Genomic DNA, 10,836 nt, shown 5'->3' on the forward strand with positions numbered 1-10,836 from the left:
TGTAGCCATATAGTTTTGCACGTCAGAAAATATTTGTTTAAGAATTATGGTGTAAGCTGTTTAAAAGTTTATTGTTTAATGTTTATTTGGGAAACCAACAATATTTCTTTAAGCTTAGCTCCTGTGCATTTAGGAGAGTTTTGCGTTCTTGAGCAAATTTAATTTATGCAACAATTATTTACAAACAAGGAGCTACTCAAAGGAAACCTGCACTAAAACAATAAAATTATAACCTTAAACCACGGAACATAATGTTTTCAATTACAATTGTTCAAACAAAAACGCTTATTGTAATTTTAGCTTTCAAATTTCCCGGCGCCGCCATCTTGAATAATTGTGACGTATCGGGGTTGCCTTATTGTTCCAGAACAAACGTTCTTAGGGTGACCACGAACGTCACAATTATTCAAGATGGCGGTGCCCGGGAAATTTGACAGCCAAAATTATAACAAGCATTTTTGTTCGAACAATTTTAATTGTAAACATTATGTTCTGTGGTTAAAAGTTATTTTGTTGTTTTAGTGGAGGTTCCCTTCAAAAAAGAAATATTTAGTGTTTCGTTTCTGGAATGGTAAGGGCGGGAGAAAAGATAAAATATGTTGATTCGGCTCATTCGAATTTCTACTCAGTAAGTCTTGGAAATCATGGAAAGCGATAAGTTTGGATTTTCCAACAGTTTATCGCTTCAGTTTAACCCAAAATCATTCAGCTAGCACTTTGCATTGATTTGATTTTAGATAATATTTTCTTATTTTAGCTGACGGTATATTCTGTACACTAGTTATTTGTATACCTGTTTATTCTACAATGTATTGTTTGTAAAACACAATTGAATACCGTAGCTTTCTCTACTTGTTCTCTCTTTTATACACATTGAATCGCACCTACGTTCGAGGCACTATTTTATGGCAGGATCACGCCAAGACCCTGTAGATTTATAGACTTTTATCCGTACTAGCTGCTCGATAAGTCGTTGAACTAGTCGACTGAAAGAAAAATATTACACAAGTAAATTAATGTTTTAGAATGCCGAAGATAGGCTAAAAGGAATGGAACTCATTTCGTGAATATATACTTACAATTTGTATCTTCTAATCTACACGATCTTATGGTTTGATTTCTTCTGTTGACTGTCTTGTGATTGTTCTTGATCGGAGGTAAGTAAAAAAGCGATTTGCGCGTTTGCAGTACAGTGTCGATTTATATATTTCTGAATTTCTAATTAGTTGTTACCTTTCAACTCACGCAAACTTGCTGTGATAAATAAATTGCAAGAATAGTTGCATACATTAAACCAGTAAGCGAAAGAACTTAACGCGCGAAGTGCGAATCACTCCGCCCCAGTGCGGAAATTAGAAGTTACCTCTAATTGAGCAACGACTTAAACATAATCGGTATTCAATGACTCGAGATGTCACAAATAACGTAATGTCTATTACATAATGCTGGTCTATGTATTCCCTTGATGGATCCTTGATTAAGAAAGGTTCGCATTTAATTCGTCTTTTGTTGCTAAAAGACACAGCTTGTGAATCGGCCTGTCGTATTCACCGTCCTGAGTCTTGATTCTTGTCTTTCTAACCAAACCATTGTTTCCTGGGTATGTTGCAATGACTCGCGCCATCTTCCATAGGGATCTTTTGTGATTTGGGTCTATCTCTAGAACTAAGTCGTCGACTTGAAGGTTTTCTCTGGTGCGAAACCACTTATTTCGTGGAAGTAGATTTGGCGCAAAGTATCTCATCCAGCATCTCCAAAATTCGTTCACGCTATTTTCTGTACTTCTCAAAAGATGTCTTGGGTTGATCCTTTCTTCTGGTTCTTGTTGAGGAATTGAAAGATGATGAGAATATCGTTTGGAGTAATTGGCGGGCTTTCCCATATGCTGTCAGAACTTGGGTATAAAGGACGTCCATTGATGACGTAGGTTGTCTTCGCGAGAAATGTTCTCCATTGCTCTTCGGTAAAGGCTTGATTCTTGCCTGTAGCGCTCAGACTTTGTCTGACTGACTTGATGAGGGTTTCCACGACGCCATTTTGATGACTGGCATGAGGGGTATTCCATTTCCATTTAAAATCGCACGAGAAATCTTCAGATAGAACACCTTCAATCTTGGGAACGTTCCAACTCTGCATTATTTCCTTTAAGTACCCTCGTGCGCCTACAACATTTGTCCCGCAGTCGGACCAGCAAATGCACGGGTGACCACGCAAACTCGCGAAACGACGGAATGCCATCAAGAAAGCGTCAGATGTTTTGTCGGTCACAAGTTCTAAGTGGACAGCTCTTGTTGTCATGCAGGTGAAAATGATTACTTGGGCCTCCTTGAGCGTTTTACGATTAAGCTTGATGTGCAATGGTCCAAACATGTCCATGGCGGTGTTGAAGAATGGCGGGGTGCCTACTGCAACTCGCAAGGATGGGATTTGTCCCATGAGTTGTTCCAATGGCTTCTTTCGGAGCTTCCTACAAGTAATGCACTTTGTTGTGAGTGCTTTGGACATACCACGAACTCCAATGATCCAGTACTTTCTCCTTGCCTCGTTAATTAGGCTTTTGTACCCACAGTGTCCGCGTCTTTCATGGAGGTCACGTAATAGCAAGATGACAAGAGGGTGATCGCGTGGAAGGATAATTGGGTTTCTTAATTCTTGTGGCAGCGATCTGACATCTTCGAGTCGTCCATGAGCTCGAAGTAATCCGTTTTCGTCCAGCTTCGGAGTTAATTTCTTGTCAATGAAAGAGGGATCTAGGTGTGCCTGACTCCACTTGAATAGCTGTTTCTCCGAACCTTGCAATTCTTGAACAGTGATTGAACCTGTCTTAACATTCTTTTTTCTCGCATTCTGAATAAATCGGCGAACGTAAGCGAGTGTTCTCCGTATCTTTGAAAATGTAGAACAGGTATTCAACAGTTGATGAAAAACGGGGTTAGTATCTTCTTCAGACTTATCCAGATCAACTTTGGTTTGAAATTCCGCTATGGCTGCTTCGTGTTGCATTGGCGTTTTAGTCTTCTCGATTTTCACTTCCATCAAGACACCAGCTTTTGCTGTAGGTTCGATGGGGGCTTTAGCTTCAAATTTAGGCCATTGTCCTTCGGGTAACTGCAGGAAAGAGGGTCCCTTTATCCAGTCTTCGAGTTGTGATGGCTCTATTCCTCTAGTGAGAATGTCGGCTGGATTGAACTTTGACCTGATGTATCGGAAGTCTTCCACCCCAACAGTTTCTTGGATTTCTGCTACTCGACTTGATACGAAAGGTTTGAATTGACGTGATGGGGTCTTAATCCAAGAAAGGACAGTAGAAGAGTCCACCCAGAAGATCCTCTTGCTGTCTTAGATGTTCGCAAACTGTAGAGACTTTCTGTAAGTTTCATGTATCCTTGCAAGTGTTAAACAGCCCATGAGCTCCAGTCTCGGAATCGTTTTTCTCTTTAGTGGGGCTACGAAGGACTTGACTAAAACAGGAACGCACTTGTAACTTCCGTTCTTTAACTCCCATCGGAGGAAAATGACCGCTCCGTAAGCTTTTTCGCCACCATCACAGAATCCATGAATTTGTGGTACCCCAATCGCGTGGCTTGGTTTTAACTTGCGATCGAATTCGACTGTTAAAAGGTAATTCATGGCTTGCAAATTCTCCATCCACTTGCTCTTGACTGCTGTAGGTAAGGTTTCGTCCCAATTGTAGCCTGAATGCCATAAGTCCTGCAAGTCGATCCTAAATTTAATAGCTACCGGCATCACAAGACCGATTGGGTCCCACAATTGTCCAATAAGACCCAGGCAACGTCTCTTTGTCAAAAGGTCCATCTGGTCGAGTTTGTTCCTTTTCAGGGAAAACTTGTCTGTTTGTTTATCCCATCTTAGACCAAGAAGATCTGCCCAGCGTTCACCGTTGGACTGGTCAATCTCCACACGGTTTGAATGCCAAGCTTTTATCTGGAAATGACCTTTCTTAAGAATGGCGTCAATGTCGCTGATAATCTGTTTTACTTCCGTTGTAGTTGCTTTGGAACTTCCGATATCATCCACGTACATATGGTCTTGAAGTTCTTTTGATGCTTCTGGGAACTCGGCTTGAGATATCTTTGCTAGTGTGTTGATGGCATTCGTTGCTATGTCGGAAGCTGGCTTATCTCCAAACTTCAACCTGAACCATTGGTATATACTGTTGGCGAGTTGCTAATCTTACTCCTCCTAAGGAACCTGTGAAAAACCTGGTCGTCGGGATGAACCAAGATTTGATTGAACATTTTGCGTATATCACCGATAAAGGCTACTTCGTTCCATCTCCATGCTGCCAAAACATCCAGGAGACTGTTGATGTAGTTTGGCCCTTTCTCTAGGTAATCATTAAGGGACAAACCGTCGTGACCTTTCGAAGATGAGTCAAAGACAAGTCGAACTTTTGTTGTTCTTTCCGGTGTTAACACGGCTTGTAAGGGTGAGTACCATTCAGGCTTGCTGTGATCAATCTGGTCAGGAGAGACTTGAATCACGTAGTCCTGCTCTAGAAGCTTTTGGACTTCCTCATTCTGGAATGACCTCTCCGTGGAAAACAGCCTTTTCAGTGCGATGCCATAGTTACTTTGTTTGGGAGGGCCCGCTTCCGTCCAGGGCATCTTAACTTGTATTCTTCCGTCAACCAGGGTAGTTGAGGCTGCGAGGGACTTAACGAACTTGCTTTCCCGTATCTCGTTTTCGCTACACGCACAAAGGTTGGTCGGTTTGACGCCAAGGAGATCTTGGTGAAGAAGTTCTTTGATTTCGTCTATGACATTTGCTGTTCTGATTTCAACCGACTGAATTTCTGAAGTAGTAGAGTTGTTCTTTTCAAACTGTCCCATAACGTACCAACCAAAACAGTTTCGTTTCGCAACAGGTTCCCCTGGCTCTCCGGACACTGTGTGGATATCAATGAAGGCTTCTACAAAGTCTGTACCGACAAGGAGATCTATGGCGCCACCCGAAAGGTGTAGTTTATCACAAACGTGCTTGAGATGAGGGTAGTGTCGCACTAATTCTTTGGAAAGCGTTTTTGCTTTACTGCAGGACCTCGTAACAGTGTACACTTGAAGGGTCTTCTTAATATCCTCGTCAGCAGGTGAGGCAACAGTGATGTCGATTATCTGTGATGCTTCACTTTTCTTCTTCCCACCAGCCAAATTCATGGTCAGATGAGTTTCTGATCCACTCAACCCAAGTCGTCTGGCTGCATTCTTTGAGAGAAGACTGGTATTGGATCCAGAGTCTAACATCGCAAGGACTTCAACAAATTATCCGTTTCCGTTCATGACTCCAACTTTTTGAACAGGGCACAAACCAGTCATGAGCTTTAACTTTTCTTTGTGATGAACAGCATTTTCTTGGATGTTACCATTTGATGTACTCGAGGGGGCCTGGCACTGACTTTGGAAAGAAGATGCTCTTGGATTTGGACTTGAGCTTGTTTCACCAATCTTTTCATTGTGAAGAGATCGGTGATGATTTTTTCTGCATTTGTCGCATGTTGAACCGTCTGGTTTTCTCCAGTTGCTTGTATGATACTTTCTAAGACATTTGCGACATCGCCAATGTTGCTTTACAATCTTCCATCTCTGACTGATAGCTAACTCCTGGAACACAGGACAGGCAGCGAGGTGATGTTTTGTTTTACAGTTAAGTGGACAGGTGTCATCATCGGGTTCTTCGCCACTTGCGGCATTGTTCTCAGTTTTCCTTGGGGTCCTGTATCGGCGACTCTCGTTTCTGTCTTCAGACACGGTGTTATTCTTGCCCCTTGAGCGGACACTTGCTTCTACGTGCAACCAGGTGATGAGGTTACTGACCGTTTCCTCTTTACCCTCTCTTTTAATTCCAAAGTTGAGACATAAGAAATGGCGCTTCCGAAGACTCCAACACCGGACATCCATTATCTTCCATATCATTCGCGTAGGATGATATTGTCGTGGCGAAGTGCGTGAACGACCTGGAGTCTCGTTTTACGGGCTTAAGGCTATTTATTTCGAGGAGCAGTTCGTCCATTAGTTTACGTTTGTCTGCAAATTCTATGTCCAATATATTCCACGCGCTATCAATGGTTTTGCAAGTTTTTACCTTGTCAGACCACCACGATCCTCTCGGCAATGCATTTCGGAACCGTTGCAGTTGTTCATCTTTATCTTGATCGTATTTCTTCATCAAATGATTGAATTATTTTCTCCAGGTAGCATAGGATCTGCGACTGCCGTCCCATGTTGGTACCGGTAATCGTTGCAGACCACTAGTGTTTGGTTTTGACCTTAAGGTGTCCGCCATTTTCGTCACTGCTAATGTCATGGATGACATTGAAGCTGTCAAGGTCTTCAACGTTTCAGAGTCTTTTGAAGACGTTTCCGTGGAATCTTGTTCCTTTTGATAGGCAGCAAATTTTAAGGCAATCTGAAGGAAATCAGCTTTTACTTTGTCTCCAAGTTTCTTTGTTGTCAACAATGGTTCCTCCTCTGCGGTAATACCTTCATCAACCAATCTGTCTAAAATGGTTTCTTGATGAACCTGTATCTTGTCTCCACTTGATTGAATGCTGCCTCTAAGGTTTTTAACTCTGGCTTCACTGAAAAGATTATTTCAAATTCTTCTATTAATTCGTAGAAGATCGTTACCGCGTTTTCCATTTCCCTGCGAGGGTCCTTGCGTCTACTTTAGGCGGCATCTTTGTAGGCTCCATGCAAAGTTCGGAGATTCGGTATCTTCGGCGTGGATGATTTACAGCATTGATTTGGCGGGATCCTCTGGACAAATTTCGACTGAATCGCACCTACGTTCGCGGCACTATTTTATGGCAGGATCACGCTAAGATCCTGTAGATTTTTAGACTTTTATCCGTACTAGCTGCTCGATAAGTCGTTGAACTAGTCGACTGAAAGAAAAATATTGCACAAGTAGATTGATGTTTTAGAATGCCGAAGATAGGCTAAAAAGGAATGGAACTGATTTCGTGAATACATACTTACAATTTGTATCTTCTAATCTACACGATCTTATGGTTTGATTTCTTCTGTTGACTATCTTTAACGTTCTTGATCGGAGGTAAGTAAAAAAGCGATTTGCGCGTTTGCAGTACAGTGTCGATTTATATATTTCTGAATTTCTAATTAGTTGTCACCTTTCAACTCACGCAAACTTGCTGTGATAAATAAATTGCAAGAATAGTTGCATACATTAAACCAGTAAGCGAAAGAACTTAACGCGCGAAGTGCGAATCACACATGTAACCACTGCTCACCTCGACTAGCTATTGCTAACGGCAAGCCCAGTGCAGTTTGAAAATGTATCAAATAATGAAATGCTAAGATAAATGGAATAAACGAAAACGGAGATTGTGATCCATTTCCATTGCTTTTGTGTTCGTCACGTTTATAGCTAGATGCTTCGATGTTTGGGTATTCACGGTTTCAGCGGTGTCCGTGTGAGAGCGAGCGGAAGCTAGACTTTCGGGTCACATTCGATTAGATTCAGAGAAGAATATAAAGAGATTACGCGCGTGAAATGCAAAAAATAAATGAGTTCCTATCCAGAATTTACCTTTTACTTAGAGGAAGAGAAAGTACAGTTGTTGAATGGAAGCTGCCCCCGATAGTTTCCCACATTTCGGGTTGTTACTTGGATTAACACTGCTGTTAGTTATTCACACGCGTTTTTGACATAAATGTCTAATTTTGTAGTTCCTTAGGTCTCACGTTTTTTGCGTGTTGTACTAAAATAATTGGTTGTTTCCCTTTAAGAGTAACTTAATCGTATCTAGCCCTCAAAATATGAGTCACTCCTTTTATCACCTGGAAGGCAAGAGATCATCTCTAACGAATCAAAATTTAAGGAATCATTGGACATCTCGTAGATTAAAGTAAGTTGAAAACTTTCTAGTTTGGTGTACATCGTTTTTTTAAAGTGCCTTTGTTCTTTTTTCCATTTCCGTTTAAATATTGCTAGTGCTAATCACCCTTACTTGCAGTCGAGGACTGAATTGCGAAGGGTGCGGCTCACGACATCGGGCTGAAAGCATACATCATAGGACATCTCGTAGATTAAAGTAAGTTGAAAGCTTTCCAGTTTGATGTTCATCGTTTGGTTAAAGTGCCTTTGTTCTTTATTCGATTTCCGTTTAAATATTGCTAGTGCGAATCAGCGTTACTTGCAGTCGAGGGCTGAATTGCGAAAGGCGCGGCTTACGACATCGGGCTGAAAGCATACAAAGGCGCCTCTGGCTGCCGCTATACATTCCATGTTTGATGTCAGAGCACAGCACCACAGCTCGATGTTAATTAGCTGTGAGTCGATTTTGAAGAGGGAGCAAAACCAGAGTACCCGGAGAAAAACCCTCGAGTCAGGTTGAGATCGACTGATACTCAGCCCACATGCTGACCAAGGATAGAATTGAACCCCGGCTTGCAGTGGTGGGAGGCCCGATAGATAACCATTAAGCCACCCTGACACCCAAATCGCGTGATTAGCCTTTCCACCCCCCCCCCCCCCCCAATCCCTCCCTCTCCCACCAAAAGGAACGTGGTTTGATACCCCGGTTATTTGAGCTTCTTGTAAACAACTTTGCTTTGGGTCTGGAAGGGGGAGGGGGTATTTTAGGCCTTTTATTGTAGTTATTGTCTAATGGACTCAATTACTTTTGTCCAAGGTTGTGGTTTGAACCACATACGAAGACGGAAGAATACACAAGAAGACTTAGCCACACGGTTTAATTAAGGAATTTACGTTCATAAATTTCTATTTCCTGTTTTGAGTCGAATAGCTCAAGTTTTTTATTGCTACAACAAGTTCCAGGAATTTCCGAAATAAACTGTGCGTATTGAAATATCAGTCTCTGTGGGTTCACTTGGTTCACGAATATAACACTACCTCGTCCCCTACAAACACATCCATACGCTATATTGTGCCTTTCCATAGTATTCACGATACAAATAGGCCAGACAAATCTCAAACTACTCGAAAACAAAGCAAATTCTTCGATAAAAAATGCTAAATTCTTGTTTTGACCCCAAAGCCTCGTCTTCGCACCTTGTAAAACTAACACCGCTAAGACGTGGGCTCAACTGTAATAACAGCTATTACAAACTCCAGTTTGATTGGCCACTACACCTCACTGTGAAAATAGTTTATCTTGAAGTTAAAATAGATACGTTTCGTTATTGAGGAAACGAAAAAAAACTAAGTAGTGTTTCGTTTCCGGACTGAGAAGCTCTGGGGATGATGAGAAATATGCCGCATTCGAACTCGATTCCCTGGCCTGCTAAAATCCATTTTACGAGTTACCAGAAGTACCTGTTGGGTTCCTAGGTTTTTTTCTTTATTATTTTCGGATTGGCTCAGCCAGCATTATATGTGAGCGTTAACCGTGCTCCTCCAGCTCGGCTCAGGTCGGCTGTGATTGTCAAATTGCGTTGGTGTTTCGATTTTCATTATTCCCAGTTGAGAACTTAAGCAGCAAGTCGGTTAGTGCGCGGCCTTGGTGCAAGAGGTCTTCAGTTGGATTCCCGGATCTCACATGCTTGTTTCGACTTCTTTCCTTTCAGTGTAGCTCAAGTAGCTTTAATACTCGTAAAATGGAGCACTGATGAAGAGGGGGAAGTAAAATGAGAGCACCGTCTGCATCAGGTTTGTCAGTTGAATTACTAATACGAGTTATCGACATTAAATATAGTTGCTTTACTTTACTTTTTGCTATTTTCAAAGTGGTCACTTGTACTACTGTTACGCAGGGTTTGAGGATCCAGAGATGCTGTTATGCGTGTTACACAATTCATCTGATCAGCGTCATCTGGAGAGACTGGCGTTGGGGCTCAGTACTCTTATGACACCTGATTGGCGCGGCATTCCGAAACTCTTGCATTCTTAAGGTATAAACTATAGGAGTTACAAAGGATTTGGCGTAGAACAAGACAGTTACGGACTGGTGGATATTAAATCTGGCCTTTTTGGATAGTGTGTTGAATCTTCTTACATTGAGGACAGCGTTGAAAAACGAGGGAAGAATGAAGATTGTGCTGAGAGCAGTGACAACGAATAACGTGGCTGTCAATTTCCTGTCGGAGGCCCCTGCCCCAGATAGCTGTGGAAGGACATTCCTTTTCACATTAAAGATAATAATCATATAGGATACTATGACGGTCGAAAGGACACTTATCATAAGTGAAGCCCAAACGAAATAGGAGGCTTTTAAGTCAGTAAGAAATAGCACAGCCTCTGCAGACGACAGGACAAGAGCTAATAGCCAAATGCAAACAACGGTCTTTAAATAGATCCAGTTCGTCAGTCGAGAATGTCTGAAAGGAAATAAAGTTGCATGAAGGCGTTCCAACGACAGCAAGGCAAGATTAAGCAGGGAGCAATATTCAAAAAATTCATCAAAGTACATGACTGTGAACTTTTTCCAACTGAATCCACTTTTAGCTTCAAAGGTTTGCGTATGGTAAATATGCATGGGCCCTGACACAGCTCCCACCAGCAAATCAGCCACAGCCAGGTTTATGATCAGGTACGTAGTGCACTTGCGTAGATGGTGATTTCTTGCAAAAGTGATGATAGTGAAGCCGTTTATTAGAAATATGATGACAAATTCAGCGATGTAAACTGCAAACCACATGGTATTCAACCTTGTCGAAGGATCGTCTGTTCCTGTTTCATTCGGCATTCTCAAGCTAAGTCAGATTCAAATTGTCTGGCGTTGTCTTTTGCCTGTTCTAATAAGTTGAAAAATCAAAAGATTAAATTTGCTGATAAAGAAAGTCTCCCTTTTTTAGCCGGGGCCGAAAATTTCAATTGGTTTTATCGATACGAGTG

The 10,836-nt window shown here is 41.8% G+C and overlaps 2 protein-coding genes across 2 annotated transcripts; both read right to left on the minus strand.

Moving 5' to 3' along the window:
* Positions 1-1,785: 1,785 nt before the first annotated feature.
* Positions 1,786-4,044, minus strand: LOC138005161 (uncharacterized). The gene is made up of 2 exons (XM_068851433.1): positions 3,356-4,044; positions 1,786-3,250 (listed from the first exon to the last, which is right to left on the minus strand). The coding sequence occupies exons 1-2, from the start codon at positions 4,042-4,044 to the stop codon at positions 1,786-1,788; spliced, it is 2,154 nt and encodes a 717-aa protein (XP_068707534.1).
* Positions 4,045-4,151: 107 nt separating this feature from the next.
* On the minus strand, positions 4,152-5,264 carry LOC138005162 (uncharacterized). The gene has a single exon (XM_068851434.1). It carries the CDS (start codon positions 5,262-5,264, stop codon positions 4,152-4,154), a length of 1,113 nt encoding a protein of 370 aa, XP_068707535.1.
* Positions 5,265-10,836: the final 5,572 nt, after the last annotated feature.

The sequence above is a fragment of the Montipora foliosa genome, chromosome 6, assembly GCF_036669935.1.
Source record: "Montipora foliosa isolate CH-2021 chromosome 6, ASM3666993v2, whole genome shotgun sequence".
In the NCBI taxonomy this organism is placed as follows: Eukaryota; Metazoa; Cnidaria; class Anthozoa; order Scleractinia; family Acroporidae; genus Montipora; species Montipora foliosa.

Coding starts and splice junctions, on each gene's coding strand:
- LOC138005161 (XM_068851433.1), bottom strand. CDS start 4,044: ATGTACGTGGATGATATCGGAAGTTCCAAAGCAACTACAACGGAAGTA. Junction 3,251..3,355: donor ACTTACAGAAAGTCTCTACA/GTTTGCGAACAT, acceptor TTTCGTATCAAG/TCGAGTAGCAGAAATCCAAG.
- LOC138005162 (XM_068851434.1), bottom strand. CDS start 5,264: ATGTTAGACTCTGGATCCAATACCAGTCTTCTCTCAAAGAATGCAGCC.